The 26,895-nt window shown below is 37.7% G+C and overlaps 1 protein-coding gene across 3 annotated transcripts in view; it reads left to right on the top strand.

Annotated features, from left to right (window-relative positions):
* Positions 1–7,532: 7,532 nt before the first annotated feature.
* The window catches only part of LOC121869961 (carbohydrate sulfotransferase 15-like), a 37,640-nt gene continuing 18,277 nt past the window's right edge, over positions 7,533–26,895 (top strand). For 2 of the 3 annotated variants that reach the window (XM_042371572.1, XM_042371571.1), the window contains exons 1-4: positions 7,533–7,695; positions 24,799–24,945; positions 25,563–25,642; positions 26,149–26,276. In XM_042371572.1, coding sequence (XP_042227506.1) covers positions 24,849–24,945; positions 25,563–25,642; positions 26,149–26,276 — 305 coding nt within the window. In that variant the 5' untranslated portion in view covers positions 7,533–7,695; positions 24,799–24,848. Of the gene's footprint in view, positions 7,696–24,798; positions 24,946–25,562; positions 25,643–26,148; positions 26,277–26,895 lie in introns of those variants that run through there. The other variant, XM_042371573.1, reaches the window with a different exon arrangement.

The raw sequence follows: 26,895 nt of genomic DNA, 5'->3' as shown, positions 1-26,895 counted from the left end.
TGTCATCTTATTCACTTTTATTTTAATAAATATTGATTTTGTAAGTTGTGAGTATCACCGCTCTTTCCTTTCTAACAATTGCTTCTCAGAAAATAAATACTCACATGCCTAAGCTAATATCTACCACGCTACCTAACAATTTTAATAATATCATTTATATTCTAATAAAAGCCTGGGTGGTGGCAGTCTGCCCTTGTGAGTAACATTATTATACCAATAGGTGTTGTTAAAGAATGATATGGCTTTCCCAGGTTAATCCATTGTATAGAATATAACTAAGCACTGATAAATATTGAAAGAAGTAAGAGGAAAGATGAGAAACAGTAATGCATTGAAACAAACATTTAAGATATAGAAAACAAGATAAAGAATATTGAAAAAAATAAATAAATACTGTAAAAACATTGAAAGAAATAACACTGAGTAAGAAAAGTAAAATATAGAAATAAAGTAATAAGCATATAGAAATAAAGACTTAGAAAAATATATTAACTTAGAAAACATGAACAAAGAAATTAAAGAAAGAAATATAATAAATAATAACAAAAACCTTTCTGTTACCCCCCTTGCAGTATACTGTACAGCATAGTATAAATTTGAGCCAATATCCAAGACTAGTGCTGTACAATATTCTCCTAGCACACTTTTCCATGCTTCAAAACGAGTGTCTGTTCGAAAATTTATCAATGTAATAGTAATAATAAAGTATGTCACTGGGAATTAGGTATATCACTGCATCTCAAATTATAAATACAATGTACAAGGTTACAAGGTAGTATAAATTATATCAACTGTGTGATATAATAAGGGCGGTACACGTGACAGCTATCTAACGTAATTTTTAATACGGTAGTGTACACCAGCTATAGCCACCTGCTCATTAATACACATGAAAAGCAGCGCTCCCCAACTTAAATTCTGACACATTCAATATTAAAAGCAGCGTGATCTATTAAGTATTCACATATAAAAACCGCGAATAGAGATCCCATATATTGTTAAGTGTCAGGTAAAATTTTTGGACGTAACTTCATTATGATTGAAGATTTAAATGGCACCTTGAGCAAGCTTTTATTGGTATAAAGGCAGTGAACACACGTGAATTATTTTAAGCAGATAAATACTCATGGCAATAATATGAGAACGTACCATAACATTCTTGAAAATAATTAAACGAAAATAAGTTTTTCTCTACATTACTAGGGCAAGAATAAATTGCCCTACTGTACCGCGGAACTGGACGGTTAGGTTTGTCATTCCACAGCCCTTATCACACATCTCATCTCACCTCCAATCAGTCCCTTCTCAAATTCCGTTCCTACAGTATATTACACTGGGGTTTAATAGCGATCTTTAATATATTATAGTTACTAGTGCCGACCATTTTCTATCATTTTCTAACAAAAAAAATGAGAAACCGTAATTTTATTGTATAACTAAAACAAACTGTACCACCCTCTATACCTTTGTGACTTAGATTTATTGAATTATTTTATTGGGAAATTTAATATTACATGTACAATAAAATACATAATATGTGAGAACAACAATTAATAAAGAAACACCATACAATATAGCGGTTACAAAAACTCATTGACAGATTAGTGGAAAAGGGTGAAAAATATGGTTTGCGAGTAAGACTACAGTAATGGTTGTTTACAAATTGGAAATATATCCGTAAATAAAAATTATGGCAGGCAACGGGGAACTTAAACAAGTGGAAAATTTTGTGTATATGGGAAGTAACATAAGCTGTGATGTTGATATACGGAAGAAATAATAACAAGAATAGAGCAATTAAATACAACATTCAATAATCTAAAATAACTAATGAAATTGAACATTAACTTTCATTTGAGAAAAGGGCTGCTGAAAGGCTTTATATGGCCAGGACTGATGTATGGGTCAGAAGCGTGGACACTTTCAGCAGACACCAGAAAAACGTTGGAGGCTTTTACAATGTGTTGTTAGAGACGAATGTTAACAATAAGCTACACTGACAAGAAATCAAATAAAGAAGTACTAAGATTAGCAAAAACTCGAAGAAAACGACTTGAAATGTACAGAAATGGAAAACTTAGATACTTAGGTCATATAATTAGGGATGAGGAGATAACAACAAATATTAACGGGCAGGTTTGAGGGTAGGGGGGCCAGGGCAAGGCAGAGACTGGGATGGATGAATGAAATTAAGAACTGGGTCCCCAGAGAAGTACAAAAACTTGGAGGATTGTTCAAAACAGCCCTAAAACGTTTAGTGTAGAGGACTATGGTAGCCAACCCTCAGATATGAGGACGGTACTCTGATTGATTGATAGCGGTAACGTGAGTATCTCTCACCAATATATCAAGGGTTTGAGCCTCGGCCCGGACACACATCACAGGTTTCTGGGTACAAACACTCGATAGACCAACCGCCCGAACAGCTAGTACGCTGATAACTGGCGAAAATTATAAGAAAATAATACAAAAACCAAAAGACTTATTTCCATTGTGGTTCAATATTTTCATTGTATTCCACTTGTCAGCTTAACAGCCGTTCGGGCAGTGGGTCTGTTCTTTGTTACGACCTACATTGATCAGTAGTAATACAGGTGAATGGCGCTTCAGAACGAAAACCAAAAACATACAAGTCGTAAGTTGACAGCTTTGTTGTTATTTATGATCATTGGTAGGATGTCAACCCCTTTTGAGTAAAACGAATTAGCCCAGTGAGTAAGGTATTTTGACACCTCAACCATGATGACTTAATCCCAGGAGAACAATTACTTAATCCCATTAGTACGATGTTTTAACCCTCTGAATACTTAAAATACTGCTATTCTGCTTGGTATCCGAGATATGCCAAATATTACCAATTAATTGAGAACGTCTAAAAGAGGGCCATCAAACTGGTGCTGGCAGTCAGACGCCTCATTTACCAAGAGAGACTATAACGTTTAGGATTGTCCAATTCATAATAAAGAAGAGCAAGGGGTCGGTCCAATCAGGGGTCAGCAGGGGGGATCAGAAGGTAGACGGGTCTGGCTAGCTGTAGATTAAAACAAGTCAGGGAGTAGAGCTCTGTACATTTACACTCTAACAAGGGGTGATTTAATAGTTTGTAAGTACTTTTGGCGGCATTACACAGTTAAATCCACATATCTGGAGATGGAGGATGGCCATCCCATTAGAAGTCACAGCCTGAAGTTAAAAAAATAAATATATCAGTTCAGAAAACTGCCAGAACTAACTTCTTGGAGAGGAGTTGTGAACTCTTAAAATAACCTGCCAGAGAATGTGACATCACCAAGAGTGAGCTCCAGACTTGACCAACACTGGCACATACTGTACTGGCATATACTCCACATTTCAAGAAGCGCTCAACACACTGACCCTTTCGACTCTCACTGACCATCACCACGACCTCATCTGCAAATTTGGTAAGAAGCTTCTACACCATCCTCGACACCGGCTCCTACTACCACCTGAGATCCCTAGCCCGAGAATTGCTGTTCGACACCACAACCGCATCCAGCCCATACGTGCACGAACTGATAGCTATAAGAACAGCCCAGTCCCAACCATTGTAAAAATTATCAATAACTTGTAATAAACCAGTGTATTCACTCCCAGTAAATACTACTTCTTGCACTGTCACTATGTTGAAATGCACTGTAGTTTGAGCTTTTCCCCATCTAGTTATTATATATCTTATTTGTATCACTTATGTTACTTGTATATTATTTGTAATTCGAAACCCATTCCCCAAATATGTAACTGTATATTTTCAGCCTTCTGGCTGCCAAGCTCTTTCAATAAACCGTTAATTATTATTATTATTATTATTACATTCGAGAGCCTATACATGACCAGTACAGTAGTTGATAACAGTATGTAACAAAGGCCTGGCCGACAGGTTAGGAATAGAAGGACTATTCTGTTTTATGAAGCCAATTTTTTAACTGCATCAGTACTTCTCGGACAATTACAGGAAATTTGGACCATTTATGCAAAATATTACATTCAAGCAGGAAAAGGCCGGAACCAATCCCGATTTTATGTCCTTGACCTTGAATTCTAAGGCCATTTTTAAGTTCATGCAGCACACAATTCAGCACTCAATCATGAAACAGTTTTCCCACACTGAAATCCTGAAACTCAAAAAGAGGAAAAACTCGCCTTAAAGGGGACGGATCATTTTTTGGAAGCCTTTTTAATGAAGATGGTGACCCTGCTGTGTTCTGTACACACGAAAACCAACCCCTCACGCTCTCTCTGTCAATGCCAGGGGAATTGGGGTTTGGCACCAAACAGACCACTTGTTTCTCTCTATCACAAAGTCTAATTTAATCCACGTCAGCCTATTCATATCTGTTGTCCACATGAGGCGAAGGAACCAGATTAATAGCCATACAATCAAAAAGCTCGATTTGTGAGAAAAAAATTATTATATACGCTTGCAAGCCAACAGATCATCGGAAGTATCTAATTATTTCATATTCACACCTTTCTTCGGAGTTTCAACCAAATAAAGCCATTCTCCTTCATCTCCGCTATTAACCTCACATCGGTTTTGAAAAATTACATTTATTCATCTAGCTGTTTACTTTCGAGGAACTAGCTTGGGAGAGTTGTGTTTATGTGGGTGTATACTGTATAAACAAACACAAAGAAACACGCGAACGTCACTGAGTAAGGCTAAATAAACACAGCATCGCACTCCAGCAAGACGCGGCCTTTAATATACCCACAGATAACACCTCCTCCATTATGAAGCCTACTGTTATATACAAGAACATGATTATGACGTCTGTAGTTATATCGAACAAGATTATGATGCCTCATGTTATACAAACATATTTCCCCGAGAAACTCACCTTGGGGTTGAAATACAGTATAGAGCAGCTGACGTCAGATCCTATAAAGTTACGTTTAAGTCGACTTATAACTGTTTCTAAGTACAGTATCTTACGTCAGATGAAGCTACGTATCACCATCAGAGCAAAACTAACTATACACTGAAGACGTGGCCTTTGTAAGTTTAAAAGTAAGGGATTAAAAAAAATACACTCAAGAAATATCCAAGAAGTACAGACCTGGTGAAGATGCAGGAGGTTGTGTTGGACAAGTGGTTAACTAGTAGCTGCCTTCAGGAGTCGTGATGTGATTATTCTGGAAAAAAAAAGATAAAATTATGCACTGAAGATCTTTTTAGAGGGGGGAATGGGAGCTCCAACGTCTTATTTTTCTTTGATTTATGTATCAATCTGTATAGGGTAAGATGTTTTTTGTCTATGCATGAAATCAGTGATTATTAAAGAACGAAAATACATAATAATAAATACTAGGAACCGTTATTTTTCATAATATAAAAATATCAAAGTTTAATATAGATATTTAGACTTATAGCGAGTAGTACAGTATTTGAATGTCGTCATCTGGTGTAGTGGATTCAGCAAGATGGATACCATTTTTAAATTCCCTGGCCGATGAATCGTCAAAATACACAAGGTAAATATTTACTAGTTTGGCATGACCAAATTGACAAGCATCAGCAAGACTAACGGAGAGAGGTGTGGTCGTGACAAATGTTCCTTCCAGGTGCTGCTGTATACAGTGAGGTCAAGGTAAGACTGCACTCCGTCTAGACCACAAGTATCCTGGTGGGCGAGTCTCTTGAAGGTACAGAACAAATTCAGGAGCCAGTGCATGCTCAGCACATGTACGTCCAAACAGTGCCTAACGGAGACGTGACCGACCGCCCAAGCGGCTACAGCGATCAGAGGCGAAGAGGATAAAGTAATTATTAAATGTACTTTGTATGCATATAATTATGTTTTATAGTTTTGTAAGATGGCGTAATTATTTAGTCCTTATCGAAGAATTGTATCTAATTAAATTATTTTGAATCAGTAAAATAAAAATTCGTCGATAAAGAAACCAGATGAAAGACAGAATAGGAAAAGTGCAGTGACCTCAGGATATGAGTCACAGTCGCCGACAGACTAGTTAGCGTGAATGTTTTTGCCTTGACCACAGCACCGCCAACACAGTCCTGTGGGTGAACGAATAAAAGTCACAAGTCACAATTTTTGGCTAGATTGGATTAGGTTAATTTCGGCTAGATTCGTCCAGCGTCATCGCCAGACGGACGCAGCAACCATGGTGAAATGTCAGTAAGGTATACGTCTAATTAACAAAACAAAAAGAACAGGTGCAGCAATTTCCATGTAGTAACTATTATAAAGTTAACGACGAAACTTAAAATATAGATTCACTGTAATACATGATTCTAAAAAGTACATAACCTAGTTATTTACGCCTAATAGTTTGACGTAATCACCCCCTCCTTTCTGTTCAGTTATTTACTTAAATCATTCTTTTTAGGCAATTTTTATCAAGGGGCAGTGAACTCAATCAATTTTACAGTGTTAAATCATATAAAATTGTATTACATTCGCCAATGTTGATGTGTTGTATTATTTCATAATTTCACCAAACACTGCTTACAGTACATTAAAGCCACGAATAGGGAACAAAACACAGGCTGCTTCATACGTGTGGCTGGACGGTGAGTACAGTACTTCCCACGTCAGTTGCAGATATGGGTCGGCCCGTACCACGACACACGAATTATCGTATACCATCATCTGTTACCTCTATCATACAGTATATCACACCGACGCTATCACTTCGCCTGTCACCTTAGTATATTTTTTTTCTGGTAACAATATGAATCTATCTAAGGTGACTGGAGTCCAATATGTATAGTAATTCTAGATAAACACAAGATACGATGTTAGTCAAGAAAATCTTGCGAGATGTTGCCTCCATTCTACTCATTGCTACTCACTTTTTGCCCCTCTTCCCTACGTCCTGAGTTTCCTCGGGTTGTATCTTGGCTGTTCTTGGTGCCTACAACTAAGATGCTGAAAGAAAAACGTGATCTTAGCTGCAATAAACTAATTATCTTAGCTGTTGCTTAAAAATTTTCCTTTTATTGCCTGTGAATCTGTGATGATCAACATCAAGAAACGTAGTAACATTTTTCTTTCTTCTTTCATCTGAGCAACCAACCACAGTCCATATTACGTGAATTGAATGTATAAGTACACTTGAAACTACAATTGCGAGATATAATCAGTGATACGGAAATTCGCACAATATCAACACAGATATACAGTGTAAATATATAAATACACGTTATCATTTGAAAGAACTTCTGAGCGTGAAATAATAAATTGAACTTCGGGTATCCTACATTATCGTACTCGGGCATCCAGGGATCTCAGACGCCAGAGAGAAATAACTGAGACGACTAAGCTTGCCATACAGAGTAAACATTCATTGCATTTCCCTCTTTCCCTCCATGATCGCAAGCCGAGTCAAGTAAAAGTCTAACTATTTTAGCAAAATGACAATAAAGCATATTTGATAAATAAACTGCGTTTATCACTTCGACGAGCGTATCTTTTCGAAACAAGTAATCATTGTTCTGAGCAGGCATCCCCACCATAATTTTCGGCTGGAGGTTTACAGTCTCGAGTTGATCGAGGTGGAGTCAGTCATAGGAACCCGAGAGTACCGTGCAGTGAAGAAAGGAATACGGAAGGGTGAATGTGTGTGTGTGTGTACAGTGATTTGGTGAAGGCGAGGATTACTTAACTGATATATATTACCTGGTTGTGATAGTTGTCGGCAGCGAAATTATTGGTAAGTTTTGTACCAATGTATTGATTTGGGTGGTGGTTACAGGTATTATTCAGGGCATGCGGAGTCCCGTTATATAATATCCTTAACCCCTATTCCCTTCGGTGTTGATTTACAGGCTGATTTTTTTGTGAATGTTAGCTCTACAAAGGTTTTCTGAACACTTAACAAAATCAACAACGAAAATTTTAATTAGTGCGTGAGGCGCCTTCACCATTGCGAAATCAAGTTTAGGGTATGTATGAACTTGAACGTTTCACTGACGATTAGGCTTGCGCGCGCTAAATGCTTGAAAATACGTGCACTGTATATAGAATTTCCAGCTTATATCTAACTCATTACTTATCATTTTTATGCACAGTAGAGATTAGTAATGCCACATCCACTACTTTTACTTCTCACCTACTTTTGTGTGGGGTGCATCAAGCGGTTCAGAGGCCTCAGAAAAAAAGGGGGGGGGGGTAATACTAAGGGGAATGATATATAGCAAGTGTAAAAGCGACAGGAAAATAGAAACATCCACACAAACTTGCTCACGTCCTAAACTCCAATAGGCTACTCACACACAAAGCACCCTACATGGTTATGGCATTTGTCTATGTTTGGCAGCTAAGTGATTTCTACCCTTCCGTCACACTATTTAGTGTAGCCACACCTCATCATTTATCTTACGTAATCAGTATATCCACGGCTATAGATTAAGACAAGTATCCAGGCGAGCGTCTTCACCAGGTCTCGCAGGCCACTCCCAGATTATGTAACCATCTCCTCCCAGCGGGCACTCGGCGTTGTTTCGACGTTGAACCACACTGAAGTATAGTTTTAACGTTATTTCAGTGTCGATTCAAAGTTGAAACAGCGTTGTATAACTCCTAGGTTCTGTTTACAAATTGACATGCAACAGTAATTATAAAAATTATACCGATGTTTATATTTATCTGTGGTTAGCGATTTACGCAGATCTACCTGCAACTTGGCCGAACCTAATCTACTTAACGGGAATGTGTGTACTAAGATCATGATGGTTTCTTGCAAATTGTTTTGTATGTAGGCGATGGTGTACCCGGCTTCAATAAAAACAGTAAGAAACGGGTCTGATGTCACTTCGTTTTCTGTTATATACTATAAAAATAACAATCGTCTTCGAATACAAAGTCAGGTGTTCTGACCAACGAGTTGAAAGCCATGTGGTCTGAATATAAATGTCATCGTTTGTTTACGTCAATACATTCTGGGCATCACGCATGGTCAGATGGACCATCTTTGTTTTTATCCCGCTTGATTTACAAGGGTTGTGTAACATAGCTACAGGAATTTATCGCTAAAATGCCAAAAGTAAACTGTTGAATGACGAAAGGCAAACGCCTTCTTCAGGTTTCTCTCGGTTACTATAGTTTATTCACTCGAAGCTAGCAACAGAGGCTTAAGATCAGTTTGGAGCTGGTTGGTTGACGGACGGACACGCGAGCAGAGCCATCAGAATACATATATGTATACCTATACTGCACAGTATAAATTAATGTTCTGTCCGCGATAAGTCACTATACAGTACAGTTCTTTAGTATTTTATTTATCGTGTTTATATTCTATTTTACGGGATAATAGCTGTTGTGTTGATCTCTGATAATTTTCGCACTCTGGAAAGAAAAATTAGTTGACTATTTCCTGTGCGCACATCTTGATCTGGAGCGTTAAAATTTCCATATTCACTGCCATGTTTGTCAAGGGATCCACATGATGGCGGTGGTGTGGACGTACCGGCGCCTCTTACTAGGCTGCCTTCATCACACCTCAAAAACTGAGTATACTTGGAAAGAAACTGAAAGCAAATAAGCTGGCCGTGTATCTCTTAATATAAAATTGACGATATTTAGTATACGATTGAATCTACGTGCTTGAAAACTTTAGTTGTTGAAATGCCATGATGTACAGTATATATTATTATCAAAACACGGGATTTCACACCACCGCTACGACAGCTGTGGCGACAGAACAAAACATACATGACCTAACAGAGGGAATATTATATTACCAAGGTTGAGTTGGTTATGTAGTGTGACGCCATAGCCAGATCTGGACGTGGGTTTGTTCCTAGACCCTTCGGACGTTGTGGTCACAAAACGGATGCATTCAACTGGTGACTTGATGAGCATGGTGGTTTATATTATCGATCTGAATTTAATAATTTTCAAGAACAGTCATGGGGTGTACGACCTCATTTACGATGACCTTCTTGCCCTGGTCTTGTTTCAGGAATACCACCTTTTCGAAGCTCTGAAGAGATCTTGAAGTTTCGATATTTTGAGTACAGTACTAGCTAATAATTCCCACCAGGAAACTTGCTTCGAGACTCCTCCAAGGCTTCGAAAAGTGCAGAGTTCCATGTGTTAAAGGCGATATTGCTGAAAAAGATCAGGGCAAGAAGGTCATCGTTAATGGCGTCGTACACCCCATAACTGTTCTTGCAATTGGCTTAATTTATTAAGCTGGGGATTTTGTCATATTTGTTGTGTGTGTTTGTGACTGACGACTCGATGACGTAATATGAGTTTCTGACCTAATTAACTTTGATATGCGAGACTAATCTTTCAAGCTACAGTATGACTCCTTAAAACTGTGTATACAACTTGGTGGGCTACTGATTCATGATAAGTCAAATTTAATTCTCCATTTTATCTTCAAAACTCCACAAAAACATTAGGATACATAAATTTTCATTTAGGGGAGTAAAGGTAGTCGAGTACTGTACATTGCCGGCCACACACTTCATGTTTACCGAAATATATACTTTAATACAGTGTGCTGTATCTGGGTCGCCCCCAACGAGACATACGGGACCCACTTTCACTAGTGCAGTTTTATGTCACCAACATAGCCAGAGAACATTGAACAAATAATACAGCGTGATTTACTTAACCTCTTAGTTTTCTAAAAACAAAACAAAAATATTCGTTGCCTCAATACGTGATTTTGATGTACAATTTTACCTAATATTTCTTGGGATTTCGTAATACATTCCAATAATTCGTAATCCGCCCTCGTGAATACACCTTAATCCCGTTGTTTACCAAGAGCGTAACACAAGTCTTCTTATGGCGATCTTCATTAAATATGCCGAAGGCTTTACGACCAAGTCTGCATCCTGATTGCTGATGATGAACCAACTGTTGCTGTTGTCAGACCATACAATACATCTTTTGCAACTTTGTATGTACAATAATGTCAATTGCATGTACCGTGGTATAAAGTAACATTATGTAAAGGGTAAGAACGAGCATTATATTCTACTACATGACTGACGAGGTTGCTAGGGGTGGGGAGGTGAGTGGGCAGGATATGTAAGAGAGACGAACAGCCGCGTCAGCCCGGACAGAGGTTAACCCAGGAGAATTGCCTTGGTAACATAATCATCAGTGGCCCCTCCCCAGCTGTCTTTTCGTGGCTCTTAGTGCCTGCAATACCGCATCATGTTTGGTGCTCTCATTTCCGAGAGACAAACACTAATATACACTAAATGATTGGACTCTGTTTCTCTATTGCATAGAAGGTACATTTAGTATATAGTTAAAGCGAAGACAAATGGATACTATACTGCAAATTTCTGTGATGATTATGATGCAACACAGCCTGTTTGCAATCATTAAATAGCCTAAATAACAAAAAACACACTTGCGTTTTATTCTTAACAATACTTACATATTTTAATACCTAATCGTGGCTTTCAAGCTGAAAAATGACGTGTTACAAAATATGAAGATAAAATAACTTCATATTATAAGATACTGTATCCCGCCATCCCTGCTAAGAGCTTGTGAGCATGGACGAGGGCCAAGCCACCAAAAAATAGGTGCTTTAGGTAAAAAGTCACTCTGTGTAGCTAAGGTAAATAATTCACTTGTATTATATATCAAGGTGTACTTACTTGGGTGTGGTGTGGCTTACGTCGAAGTATTTACGAAAGTACGAATCCCCTGGTATACCTTGGTGAATTATAGACCTAAATTAACCAAGCAACATTGAGTGACCTTCGTATCTGGTGTTTTTTCTTTTTCTTACCGGTGGATCTTTTACCAGCAGTTAGTGACTCGTGTAACAGTGGGTTATCACAAAGACTATAAACTCAGACAAGAATGAGTGTAAAATAGTCGTTAATAATACTAGCTGGAACCTCAAGGCACAGTGACGTCATTTTATGTTGTCCAGAGTTAGTATAGCACTGCAGCCGTACTTAAGTGACGTCACGTTGTCGTCTGCATGTTATCAAAATCTTGGACTACAACCAAGAATAGCCATTTTATAATCAGTAAAATATTGATGACACCATTATATTTCAGTTTAACTTTGTTGTCATAGGTAGTAAAAAATTCGTCATTTTATTAAAGAAAAAAGTGAATACTTTTTAGAAGATTATGGATGCGTTTTGATTTTTCACACTGACGTCTGGCGACACTGTAGCCAAGACTTCAGGACGCGCAGTTCACCATGCCGGGTAGATCGCATATCCCTGTGTTATTTGCAAGAGGAGAAAGGATACACATCCACATTTTCATTTTCATCGGTTTCCAAAGGACAGAGATAGGCAACTTAACCCTTTCACCGCGTGTCACACACTTGACATTTTATTCTGGCCACCGCCAGACGATTTTATTCAGTTTAGTGTAACCTTCCACTGTGAAATGGTTAAGTATTTAATTTCTTGTGAGTTATAGTGAAAATGTGCAATTATATATTGAAATACACTTAAAATCGGAGGCAGCAGCTTCATCAGTCACTCCGACTCACTAGATACGAATTTGACAGGAGTCGCAGATGGCAAAATGCTATTGACATTCCTAGAATAAACGAGAAGAACTGTGAGGACTTGCACGGAATTTATCGAGTGTTCCTTCATAATATATATATATATATATATATATATATATATATATATATATATATATATATATATATATATATATATATATATTGTGCATGATTATTAGTTATTAATAATTAATGTTATTTTTTATGGTAATGTTAATATTTACCTGTAGCATGTTAGATAAAATATTATAATACATGATTAACCAAGACACAACTTGAATTATTGATTTTGTGTTTGTTTATTACAATAAAGATAAACATTAAAAATGCCTTTTAATAGCCAAGAACTCTACTGAAAACAAGGTAATTTATTCCCCAAATTTAGGTAACGGCATGACAGGCGATTCATCACTTGCAGTAATTGTATGATAATTGTGCAAGAGAAAAGATTTTGTGTCTTTTAATTTCTGAACTCATCTAAGATCTTGAGGCAATGGAGTATGCATGTATACATACAGGCATACATAAATGAAGAATGAAGATTGATGTCTAAAATAAATGGAATACGTAAAAAACATCACTCATGACGTCACATCAATGTCTATGACGTCACGTATAGCTTTTGGACGCAGCCAATAGATGGCGTTATTATTGAGGTATCTGGCAACTATACCGTACACATTTCATATATATTTTAGCTGGAGCTTTCCTATCTGAGTAGTGTATCTTTGGGTTATCCGTTTTCATCGTCACTCCCAAGTTTAAAAATCTTTATACACGCTGCACGAAAATAATGTCTGAAAAAGATATTAAACGTTTAAACTTCGCATAATTTTTCTTAATACTGTACGTCGCATCTGTTTATCTGATCTTTCTCCCAGAATGCACGTCAACATCTGTGCCCAGCTAGCCCCAAAATAGCACACGGAATGACTAGTTCATATGAGACATGTACTACATCCTCTCTTACGGCAAAACGCTGCCAGGAGGAAAAAAAATACACGTTTGGCCAAGGAATGGCGTCGACCATAGACATTTATGGTAGCGAGAAGATCCTCACAAAGGCAGCTACCAGAGTTCAAGGAGACCAACTCGTGGGTGCCGCATTTCAATGGCTGGTTGTGTAGAGCCCGGATGTAGTCTTCCTGGAAGCGCGAACACTGCTAAGATCTTGCTCAGCTAACAAGTGAAATTAAGATGTTCATATACTTCTATATGTAGTTCAGTAATTACACTTCGAATGGTTGTTTTTAATGTCTATAATAAATGGATATATCGTGTTTTGGCCACTCTGAGAATTTTTATGTTAAGAAATATAATTCTAAATAGATATGTAAATTATTAAGCTACGAGGCAACTGGGAATATGAAAGTATACTCCTTGAGATGTGGTCATTTGCTAAGTAAACAAACATCCCCCTCTTGGCCTCACCACGAGACTCCTGCACAATAAGCTGGGCTGGCAAGTTGTAAATCTAAACGCTTACATATTCATAAGTGTACCGTATTACTGCATTAATCCTTCATCTCCGCCAGAAACAGAAACAGTCACAACGTTTTCGCCTACAAACATCATTTTACAATAGTAATTGAACCTAAATTTCCATCACTAACAGCATTAACAACATGAGCCAACTCAACGACTACCTCAGCCAACGATATATCAATGACTCGCTCCGAAACATCAAACCCAACCAACCTCTTCACAGCACTAAAGGTGTTAATTATCTTTGAAAAAAAAAATGCCTCGTAGGAGTGCGAGAGACCTTTTCATTTTTGTTATTGGTTTCGTGTGAGTTTTAACGTGGCCACCAAGTGTGAAGAACAGATTAATCTAGCCTGTTTGCTTAAAGTTAAATTAATCTCCACAATTTACATAGGCAATGAGCTGTGTTACTAAGCTGCAAACGGACACGTGTGCATGACACTGAACAGCTCAGAAGAGAACCATTAATATATTATTGGTCAGTGAAAACAAATTCTTGGGTTATTAAATGTTGCCCCTCCGATTAGATTCCAATTTGTTGCTTAGGTGTTTCAACTGCTGAGGATATCAAGAACTGTTTATACGGTTTTAGTTTTTCCAGCAAACTTTTAGGATACATTATGTGAAATAATTATATCGTAATGATTCTGCCAGATGCAATTTCCATCAGGCTGTGAAGCTAATATTTTTTAAGTCCATTTTCCATCGTTTTATCAAATTAATTTGATTAGTGCTCCTGTATAATTTGTTTTGACATTTTCATCCCACATTTCATTTATTATTGTTATCTTATTTCTATATTACTACACCGGTGCTGGATTTGTTGGTGTTCTTTCTCCTGAGTCGAGTTATGGCAATGTACAGAAGTTAATATTGTACAAGTACTGTACCGCGAACACTAACCAGCCAAATTAGACCAATTCTATTGAAAACTACATAAAGGTCGTTAGGCTAAGTTCGATTCATATACCGTACTTAAAAAAATAATATAATAAAATTAATAGTAAAATAAATTAAATTCTGTTTAGGTACAGTTACCATTTCCAATGTCGCTGGGCGTGGGTTTATTTGCAGAGACCGCCAGAGTAAACATTATTCAGCCACGCCACACCTGAACTCTCAGCCTCAGTCCTTTCCACACATGATATTTAAAATAAGAATATTGATAATATTACAATATGCTAAAGAACAAAAAATGTAATTGACTATAAAAATTATGTGAAAAGATACTACTACAAATAACAGTACAGTAAATATGATAATAGTAGCCTATACCTAAAAAAAACCCCACTTCACTCAGTTCAAATAATAATGATAAACTAAGTGTCTCGTTACACATACTCTCATAAAAAAAGACCAGTTATAACACTTTCACAAATCACTTGCGGGGTTCAAGTTTTTATTAATTTTATAAGGCCACAACAAAAACAGATTTCAATCATGCAGCATCAAAAAGAGACTAATAGTGTATAAACCTTAATTTCTCAGTGGTAACCGTTGATTAGAAGGCGAATGTGAAGCTGCCCACTCACGTTCAATATTAATGATTCAGTATTTGTTATTGACAATATTATTAATCGTGTATGGGCGCCTTTATACTTATTCAATCCTTGCGTCCCGAAGCTTATCGTATTGCGCCGTAATTATTCTCATAAATATACTTAACATTACATATTAATTCAGCTATATCAAGGGATTATCTGTACAATATTAGATTTCAGTAGGTACTAATAGATGTACCTTGTGAACCCTATCAAATGTTCACATGTGTTGAGACTTCCCTTAGATGTTACAGTTTACTTGTTTATGTCCGAAAAAAATTGGCTAGGCTACGTTGAATTAAGCTACTTCAGAGCTGGTAACATATACTGATATATACCCTGTTAGCTGGTAACATTTATTCCCTGTCCGAGTTGGTAACTTATAATCCTTGTCAGAACTGGTATTTTATTTTTTACCCTGTAAGAGTTGGTGACACATATACCTCATTAGAGTTGGCAACATTTATACCCGGTTAGACTTGATGACAGCTTATACCCATAATGTTTAGAATGTTGACGTGGGTTTCTTTTGACCCCGTCTCGCTTATGATTTACACCTTCTTGTTTACGTTATATCGGTGCAACTTTAGCCCAATACCACCATATTTAAACACTTCCATACTTGGCTCACATCACCTTTAAATTTCACTCGCCGTCTACATTTCTTTAATCACACGTGATCACTATAAGCTCTTGTATCACATTAGGGGCACTAGCAACAGTGCAACACAGCCTTACAACTAAAGAAGGGGAGCACCACGGCCTGACATTAGGGGACGGGCAGCAACACAGTCTCATTATCAAAGGTGGGAGGGGTAGTAGACCAACCTCAACACCAGGGGAGGGGCAGCAGACCAGCCTCAACACCAGGGGAGAGGCAGCAGACCAGCCTAAACACCAGGGGGACAGCAGACCAGCCTCAACACCTGGGGAGGGACAGCAGACCAGCCTCAACACCTGGGGAGGGACAGCAGACCAGCCTCAACACCCGGGGAGGGACAGCAGACCAGCTTCTCAACACTCACGAGTACCGCATTCTAAACAGGTGATTCATCGGGCAGCCCAGCCACCCACCCACCCTCACGAACACTGGGCAACACACCCACATCCACAAAAGCCTAACTTGTTAACATTACGAGTCTCTCTCTCTCTCTCTCTCTCCTTAGTGGAGTATACGCAAGTTCCTGTCTCGGAAGTTTTTTCCCCTGGCAAAACACGTGAAACGTCTTTTTTGGAGATAGAAACTTTGCCTACGACATTACTTGCAGCAAATGGGTAGGATTGTGTTACTGAGCAGGGTTTTCGTGAACTGCGTCCACTGGTGGGTAAATATTAAATAACTTATGGACTCTTAAGAGCAAGAGGACAAGTGGGACACACACACACACACACACACACACACACACACACACACACACACACACACACTCACTTGAAATAAAATCAGGGGTAAGGTGGGCCCTGAAGCTACGTGACCCTAGTGACCCTGTGTCGATGCGATGCGATAATATCGTTGGAGACCTTTACGTCACCTGACCGACACAAACATAGCCCCCAGGTATTGTTTTAGGAGCCTGTAGTGTGTGTTGCTGTCTGCCTAGTGCAGCTATACAGAATATTTTTTCCGAAACATACCATGAATGCAGCAGAGAAGACCTTGTAAGTAAATAACTCCTACTCGAAATTATCTTCTTGTAGTAGTTCCATAATTTTCAGAGAAGCGTAGTATTTGTTGTATTTATGAAGTTTGGGTAGCGTTGTGTGTATATTTGAAGTAGCTACTTTTTATGTATAATACTTAAGGTGTGTGGATTAGAAATGAATAATGAAGTCCCCGGAACGAGAATTTATCACTAATTACAAGGCAGATCCGCAAATTAGTTCAAACATTCCAGCCGGGAATGCATGGGATTTATTTTCGTCGCAGTGACTGTTGCTTCGTTCATGTCCAGCAGATAGTTATCACCCACACACGGCCATCATCCAAGTACAACACCAGGGATATATATATATATATATATATATATATATATATATATATATATATATATATATATATATATATATATATATATATATATATATATATATATATATATATATATATATATATATATATATATATATATATATATATATATATATATATATATATATATATATATATATATATATATATATATATTGTAGATGTGGTTCAATTTAAATTTAGTGACGATAATAAATAATGATGATAGTTTAAGCACCTAAATCTAAGACTAGTCAATCAATCACTAAACGTTTTCGGGATGTTTTTATATAATCCATTTGATTCCTAAAAACGTTATTTACATTTTATAAGTATAGAGATGCCTAGGGTGTTGTTCAAACCATGTATTTCCAATAATCATCTTATTTTCTTTAAAAAAAGTACGTTCATATTTCTCCTCTCGTTTCTATTACCCAACCCATGTGGTCTTTACCTCTGGTGCTCTTTTGCCTTTCCCAACTTTTGCTTTAAAATCACCCATTATAATCAGACATTCGTTTTGCTTTCTTTAAATCTTCATAATTTTTGTTTTCTTTAGACTTCATTCTCATTATCATTTGTTGATGCATAAACCTGTATTATAAAACAAGTCCATGGGTTTAGCATTAAACTCGACTAACTAAACTCTATCTAACACCACCCAATATCCCTTAACACTACTGCTCAACCTCTGGTTTACAAGAATACTAACACCATTCTTATGTTTTTCACCACTTAAATATAGTATATGAAATAATAATCTTCACTAATGCTATTTAAACCTGTCTACTTTACTTCACCTAATCTCAGAATGTCCCAGTGCAATCTTTTCATTTCCCTACAAAGTACACAAACATTTGCATACTTTTCAAGGCTTTGTTTTGCTCGGACAGTATATTCGCTAGCTTTCGGTGGCACACTGCCTGCAAGCATGGGAGGCCAATGAGGTTGGACCTTTAGGTAACGATGATCCAACAGGAACGGCCGAGAATCGTTTATTGTCTCTGTCCATGGTTGTTAAAGGGCAAGAGATGAAACTAATGAGAATGAATGCCACAAACATTTTCTCTTCAAAAGACTAATTAAAGGGAATAGAAAGAGTTGAGAATGAACTATGGGGTGTAGAGGAGGCTCGCACTTCACTCTGGTAAAGAAACAGTCCATCATCTGTAGAGTCTGAGGTTACAACATGGGACTTTATACCCATTCCAGGTTTTTGAAACTGGTTCGTTCGAGCCCCTGCACCACGATTAGGTAACGCAAATTCGGCCTGTATGTCTGCAGCTCCATAATTTTCAAGGGCATTACATATTGCACGTATATACAGTAATTAATACGTGATGTTAATTTCGTTTCCACTGATTTTGTATATAATTCCTTTCACTTACCAGCTTACTAGCCGCTCGGCCTGCCGGTCTGTCGCATGTTACCTCTTTCACACTCCTCAACCTTGCTTTTATATTTTTTATGCGTATACATGTATATATATATATATATATATATATATATATATATATATATATATATATATATATATATATATATATATCAATGAACTTAATATAAGCAATAACTGGAAGTAACAAGTATGGCCCCACATAAGTACACGTTATGAACTGAAAATCCCCGTGCAAAGGTCACCATTTGGTGCCCACCTGCAGCCGAGTCAGATTTCTGTTGGTATAACACTCGCGGGAAGGAAAGTCTAGACTAGACTTAAGGCAAAATGATATCGTGTGTATGTGATTAACAGGGTCAACCCGCTGATCTGGCTCCCTCGTTATTATCATTGACTTTTTAGATCTGCTCTATCATATTTTTATGTCTGTACGGGTATGGGGCTGCCCGTGTGTCACGTTTGTAGATATAACGTGTATAGGTCTCCTCCTGTTAGGTGGCCTATACTGTACAGTACCTTTAAAGGCGGCGTCACACTAGCACTTTTTCTATCAACTTCCCGGTTTCGGTCTTTTTTTCACGATTTTTTTATTTTTTTAGCCCATCTCCCTCGGACGAAACGTATCGTTTCCTCCTGACTGGCTTGCACCAATTTCTGTGATCAAGTCAAGATCTATCTATACTCGTCAATGAGTATATTTATATAAAATAAATATCGAAAACGTTAAATAACTAAATTTAAATTTAAAAGTATTCAGTGTCGTATTTTTAATAAATTGTTTAAGTGTACCGTTGTTGTTTTTTATTGATGTAGATATTCGTAAATACACTTGATGTTTGTTTACATTGAGACATGTGTTCAGCTTCTTCACAGCAAGAACATAATCAATACATGATAGACATTATTAGATCTCATCGTTGCCTGTGGGACCCAAGGGACAATAGGTACAGTAAACAAAAAAAATGAAGAGGAGGGCATACAACACCACCTTTGTTTACATTTGACGAGCACGAAAAGATTGGTGCTCTGGTTCCCTATGCGTGTGTGACGGACGCGCTCAGAAGATTGATAATTTTTAGAAAACAGATGCAGTAAAATGATGGAAAAAGTGTTAGTGTGACGCAGCCTGAAGTCTTTGTTGGTGCGTGGTCTGTAACACCGATTGATCTATGTTTTCGTGCTGTCTGTAACGTTTTAAATGTCTACTGCAGCGAGGTGAGAATTGCGGGACTCACTGCCTGTGTTATTATACCCAATAAATTATATTCATATAACCCCCACCCCCCTGTACAATAATAGTAATAGAAGGTCTGAGGATTTTTTTTTAATCTTTTATTCTTTTATATGCCGGTTTGAAAGAGTTACCGCCTGTCACACATTACTGCCCACGAGGATCTGCAACCTCTTCAGCCTAGCATGGAGAACGTGTTCATGGTCTCAAGCTGGCCTTATTACAGCCTTTGGCGATGCATGTGATATCGGATTTAATGAAAGCCTGTTGGACGCGGTGTAGAAAGTTACAAAATATAAAACTAACAATTACAAATGTGACGTACAATCTCATCTAAGATAATTACAAAGCTCTCCTGGTGCATTTGAGCATAAAAAGAAACATTGTTTACATCGACGGCAACGAAACTATGACATCGAAGTGTAACTAAGTTATCACAACTTTTTGTTTGTAAGCTTTTTTTTATATCAGAGTCTGAGGAAGATAACAGACTTAATAACCTAGATTCCTCCATAAGTTGTTGTTATGTATGGAATAAACGCTGAACTAATAGATCTAGAGTTACACTATGATTAAGTCTTTGTTTGGGATGGGGAGATTAATGCCACGTGTAGCCAGTATGCCACATGGGATATACGGCACCAGCAAACCACTTCCAATTTTCAGTAAACAAACACGATGCATTTATTTACTTTATAGCTCTTTTGTTAATAACCTCCCTGCCTGCCCCATCATCTTTCTCTCCAGTTCACCCCCTATAAAATGCATTAAATAGCCCCTCACCGATCAAATTAAAAATCTACGACCTACATCGTTTTGTAAGCCATGTTAAAGCCTTGAGTCTTGCTTATCTATAAGACCATGAATATTAGGGTGTGCAAGTGAAATGGGAGGAGACGGGACCCGGGGAGCAAAATCCTGGGTCCAGGCGCTTCCCGTAATTCTGGGCCCAGCTTCTCGTATGGAACCCCCCCCCTGCAATGAATATTATTTTTCCCTTTGCAAGACACCAATTTTTTTCTTCTTTTCATGTTCTCCGTGTTCAATCATAGCTTCCATACATTGTGGCCTAGCCCTAGGGCTAGGCTATGTAATAAATTTGTATCACTATCCGCGACGGAAAACGTTTCATGTATCACAGTATCACTGCTGTACTGATATATTTGCAGAAAAGTTTAAAGGGTTCTCTCGATATAATTTGTCCAAACGTATCACTTAGCCATCTATTTATCGTTCAGAACATTTCTCGTAATAAGTGGCAACGTTTGCGGTCCAGTGTTTTCCACCAATCGGCTTCCGAATATCAATGATTTTTTTTAATTATGTCATTAATAACCAAACACAGTTTTAGATAACTCAGCCGAGAGACGTGACGTAACTTCTTAAAAATGTCACATGGGGATGTTAATCATTATGCAGCATTATTATGTGTGGAAAATATGTGCTTGAGCTCAGGCTCCCAAGGGGCACGAGAACCAGTGATTTACACCAGTAGAGCACCTCCATGATGGAGGGAGGGGTTCGTCATCATGGTCGGGGTGCGTGGCCGCGTTGCCCTTTCACTCCGGAGGCCAGGATCCGTCAGTGAACGTTGGGTAAAGTTAAGGAGAGGGCGTTAATCTGAAAATCTAACACAAGCCTTTTCAGCGACACCAAAGTCAGTTTGACTGTGAATTGGGACAGTTTAAGGGTGAAGTGATGGTGTGAGGGGGATACCGGGAAGGTTTCATCCCATTTGGACGATTCCCACTTTGACGATCGTCTGTTATATGCGATTTTTAACATCTTAATTAAATGACCAGGTTAGGTTACGTTACGTTAAATCGCATAAAACAAACGATCGTCCAAGTGGGAATTGTCTAAGTAGGATGTAATCATCGAGAATAGAGATGAAGGGCCAGCAACGGCTGATGGTGATAGAGTAAAGGGTCCAAGGATGTGAGCCCACCACCTTGAAATTCAGGGGTTGTTTGTATATCGACGTCACCATTATACTGTAGTACTCGGTAGTCCCGGGAATGTGAGATTAAGCTTTCGTTCATCCGGTATTGTGACGTGGACACAACACGAACTCCAAATAAGCATAGACCCAAAATACAAAATCAAGAAATTAAAATTTGAAGAAACAAAATACAAAAATGTAAAGTTCAAACGCACGCCTCACTAAACAAAATACAATATACCTGTACTGTACACACTGACCTATAGAAACTCCTTCCATATAATTGTAGGAGACGTGAACCATTTTTCCTCATCTATAGTTAATATAAAATCCTTACTGACAATAAGAAACACCAATACAAAAACACCTTATTTTCTTTCCATTATCAGTAACATCTGAAAACACACATGGTAACAAATTCCTTGGGCAGCGTCCGCCACCACTACCCCCATCTATAAGTTCCCTATCGTCTGAGTGTTATGCTGTAAAAGTATGAGGCCCTGTGCAGTAACCATCAAAATCGTGTAAAAAAAACGAATTTGAGCTTACAATCATGAAAATGTGCTGTAGTCACTACAGCATTAAATAAAAATTGGAACATCATCAGATGTAATTTATGGGCCAGCAAAGATTGGCCTTTGTTTAAAAATAAAACTACTAAGTTATGTACAATAAATTCAATTGTCAAAACCGACACAGGTGCATATTACAACATAAAACACATTCATTACGTGAAATATATGTAATTTATCGAATATAAATTGTGTATACATACATTGCATTAGATTGATCGTTGTAGAAGTTATTCATGTGCAGTGCTTAGAGTTTATTTTCTATGATAAAGGAGCTATGCTTATTTCAATAACTGAAGGGAAATAATACTGTGCTTCTAAAATGTCAAGTTCAGTGTCAAAATACAGTACAATATTGTGATGTAAAAATGTTGTGCATCAACTAAGGTCGTTAAGTACTGTACGTGTTCTATTGATGTATTGTTCAGTACTTCACTAGACAACAAAATTATTAATAAAGAAACTGCATTAATTGAGACCGAATGTGAAAAGGACTTGGGTTTGTATGTTGACAATGAACTTAAGTTATCGAGCCATTGTGAGAAGGTGAATCAAGCAACGAAACTATAATTATAGTAGGTGTTATAAGGTCGTTCAGATATCTAGATGGTCTGTTCCTCGCGTAACAGTAACGATCTTCAAGAGTGAGGTACTTCTCCGTCTGGTCCGTCAGCTACCCAGAGAGATTAGAACGCCTGCAACTGCCTAACATACAACAGACCGGCAAGGGGTGACCTAATTGAAGTGTATAAACATCCCAGAGGGCACTACTCAGTCGAGTGTAGTACATAACTGGAGTGGAGCTAGCGGACGTTCCCCCCACAAGGGGTCACACGACTCACACCTGTCCGACTAATTACCCAAATGTACCCAAATATAGCCGCAATGAAGTCAAATAATGGTCCTACATGAATAAATCGGACTACTAATCACTTCTCGACTAGTATTTGGTGTCAGAAAGTCACAAAAAATTGGAAAACTTACTTTAATCTGAGTTAATAGATCGCGTGCATGTACCGAGGGAGCGAGGAATTACCCAAATGTACCCAAATGTAGCCGCAATGAAGTCAAATGATGGTCGTACAAGCGTAATTCGGGCTGTGAATCACTTCTCGATTATTATTTGGTGTCATAAAGTAAAAAAAAATGGTAAACTTAATTTAATCTGAGTTGTGTTGTGTTAGGTTAGATTAGGTTAGGTTAGGTACATGCACTTGATCTATTAACTCAAATTAAATTAAGTTTACCAATTTTTTGTGACTTCGTGACACCAAATACTAGTCGAGGTTAGGTTAGGTTAGGTACATGCACTCGATCTATTAACTCAGATTAAATTAAGTTTACCAATTTTTTGTGACTTTGTGACACCAAATACTCGTCGAGAAGTGATTGGCAGTCCGATTTATTCATCTAGGACCATTATTTGACTTCATTCCGGCTATATTTGGCTACATTTGGGTAATTAGTCGGACCCGAGAATTGTGAAAACTTGGAACATTCTGCCAGTGTGTGTTGTGACGGCACCGAGTGTGAGCTCTTTCAAGACCAGACATAACCAAGGAACAGGAGCAGAACTTCAGATACATTCAGGAGCCGATGCATGCCTGTTCGTAAGAGACGTAACCGACCGCCCAAGCGGCTAACGAGCCGATCACTGGCGAAGACGAATTAGACGATAAAAGAAAAAGTTTTGTGTATGTTTTTTATGTGAATATTTTTTTTCGAAAATTTCTCATGGGTAAGGGATATTAAATTTATCAAATTTGTCACCAAAGACATTTTAATATCCCCAGGACTAGAAAGAAATTTAACTATCAATTCATTATTGGAAAGAATGAGTGGAAGTGAAAGAGTTATGTGTAGATGAAGAATTGAATTATGGGAATAGAAGGGGGGATTTCAGTGTAGGGAATGAGGTAAGGGGAATTACTGGCCTCAGGAGAGTGTGTTTGGTATACGTGTGTGTGTCAGGATAGGATCAGCACGTTTACATTCTTCATAAAGTATCGGTAATCTGCATCAGATTTATTTTGTATTTATGATACAAACTGTTTCCTAATATAAATTAAGCAAACATATTGTTCAGATCAGAATGCTGAACTGTGATTTTTATTTTATATTGCAGACACCGGAGAGCAGATCTCATAATGAGGTTACAGGCAGCAGTGCTGCAGCATGGTCAGGGTGATACAACTCCTAGCCGCTTCTACAGTCGTGTTCTGTTTCATCATCTTCACACTTTATAGAAATAACAGCTTCGCCAGTCTTTCTGGTATGAAAAATTAAAACATTCTTTCATATTCAGTGTAGTACACTGCCGTTTCCTTACTATGAACTTTCAGACAAACACATTATTATAGTATTGTACAGTGTTCTAATGTAAATTTTCTCTGGTCCTCCCTTAGGTAAATGGGTTAATATTCATTTTTAGCCCAATAGGTATCACGGATTTTTTTTATCATTATCACTATGATTCTTTTTTCGATTAGGCTAGGTTTGGTTAATTAAAAACACTAAAATACACTAGAAAAGTAATATACCAAATGGGGAGATTGGGGTAAAAACGAATTTTTACCGGTAAATGTTATTTACTGTACTGTAGTTTCTATATTACATCTTATCTGTGATTGTTGTGTTGAGAGAATATCATGCAGGGCAGAGAAGCAATTGAGGTGCACCAGAGAGGGACAGAGTGAGTTGTACTTTTAACAATTTCTATAAAGAACAGCGCGAAAGTTGACACTTCATTATTCATGAACTAGTAACATTAACAAATTATGGTTGGAATTAGAAAAGTATTTGAGAGAAATATTTTCGACCTAAATTACTTAATTATACACTATTGGAAATGTACAAAAAGTGAATTAACAAAACACACACATGTTGCAGATCACAGCCAGCTACCTGACCCAAGACTGATCATAGACTCACAAGATCAAAATGAGGTTGATGGTGTGGGAATTTTGGAGGTGAGTACTGTACTGTAGTGTCTATGATTATTACAAGTTAAGAATCACCTGAAGATTAGACACCCTAGTTTATTTCATGTGATAATTAAACACCTTAACCTGGCCAAACCTCACCCCTCCAGGTAGCTGAGATGCCTAATCTTCAGGTGATCCCAAGTGTAAGTTGTATTTTTCTCTTATATTAACCGATAAGAGGTGAAACTTGCTGCCTATCCTTGGTCAAATTGCCACACTGTTTACTGTTGTTTGTACTATATACCCTTTCTGTCTAGGTACAGTACTAGTGTATATTGAAAATTGTGTACTGTATATGTATTGTTTTTATGCATGCTGAGTTGTATACTGTACTGCATTGTCTTTATACATGCTGAACTGTATACTGTACTGTGCATGCAATGTTTATACAATATACTGTACTGTATGTGCTGAAATAATTATACATACAGTACAGTACAGTACAGTACCAGGTACTGTATTATAGTAATAAAATGAACATGCAATTGCAGGAACTTGGAGTTGAGTTTCTGCCCAATTTCAAGAATCCTTGTTGGTATGAACTTAAAGATTTTCGCAGCAAAGAGGGAAATAGAGCAAACTTTTATTTTTCTTTAGCAAGATCGTCCTTTCATTCAAAGTAAGTGTTATTAAAAAAGTCTGTTTATGTGTTCTCATTGGTTTTCACATAACTGTATATTATTAGGCTTGAAATTAAAATGCTTACAAACAAATAAGTACAGTATAACAGGTTTGTGAATGTGTGAAAAAGCTGCATGAATTTTTAATGTACAGTATACCATAATAGAAAGCATTTACCCTATTGAATTACAGTACAGTATTCTAATTTTTGTTATCAATGCATGTTTGTTTGTGTTTTCTATCATGAAACAACCCCTGATAATTCATCAAAAAAAAATGGCAAAGAGTTCAGGGACAAACTGAAAGAGTTACACAGCTACCCACAATATGTAGAGGCTTGTAGTGGACTTCTCCCTACAACTGCGTAGCCACAGCCACCAGCTGCTACCGCCTTCCCTAGCAGCCAAACGAGCGGCGTCACCAGATGCGCCGCAGTATCCTAGCAACGGAACCAAAGACCGGCGACTTTCTCGGGTTTTCCCAACATGACTCATAGATGACTCACGGCTGCTGGGTATATAAGCTCTGTCTCTCCATTGAGATTCATTCTGGCCTCTCTTCTACAACACGCAACACCTCCTCCTCCGCCGCTGCCTGGCGGCCCTCGCCTCTCCTCC

Source organism: Homarus americanus, unplaced genomic scaffold, assembly GCF_018991925.1.
Source record: "Homarus americanus isolate GMGI-L3 unplaced genomic scaffold, GMGI_Hamer_2.0 scaffold14467, whole genome shotgun sequence".
NCBI lineage: Eukaryota > Metazoa > Arthropoda > Malacostraca > Decapoda > Nephropidae > Homarus > Homarus americanus.
The sequence above is the reverse complement of the archived record's forward strand: the minus strand, read 5'-3'. Positions and strand labels throughout refer to the sequence as shown.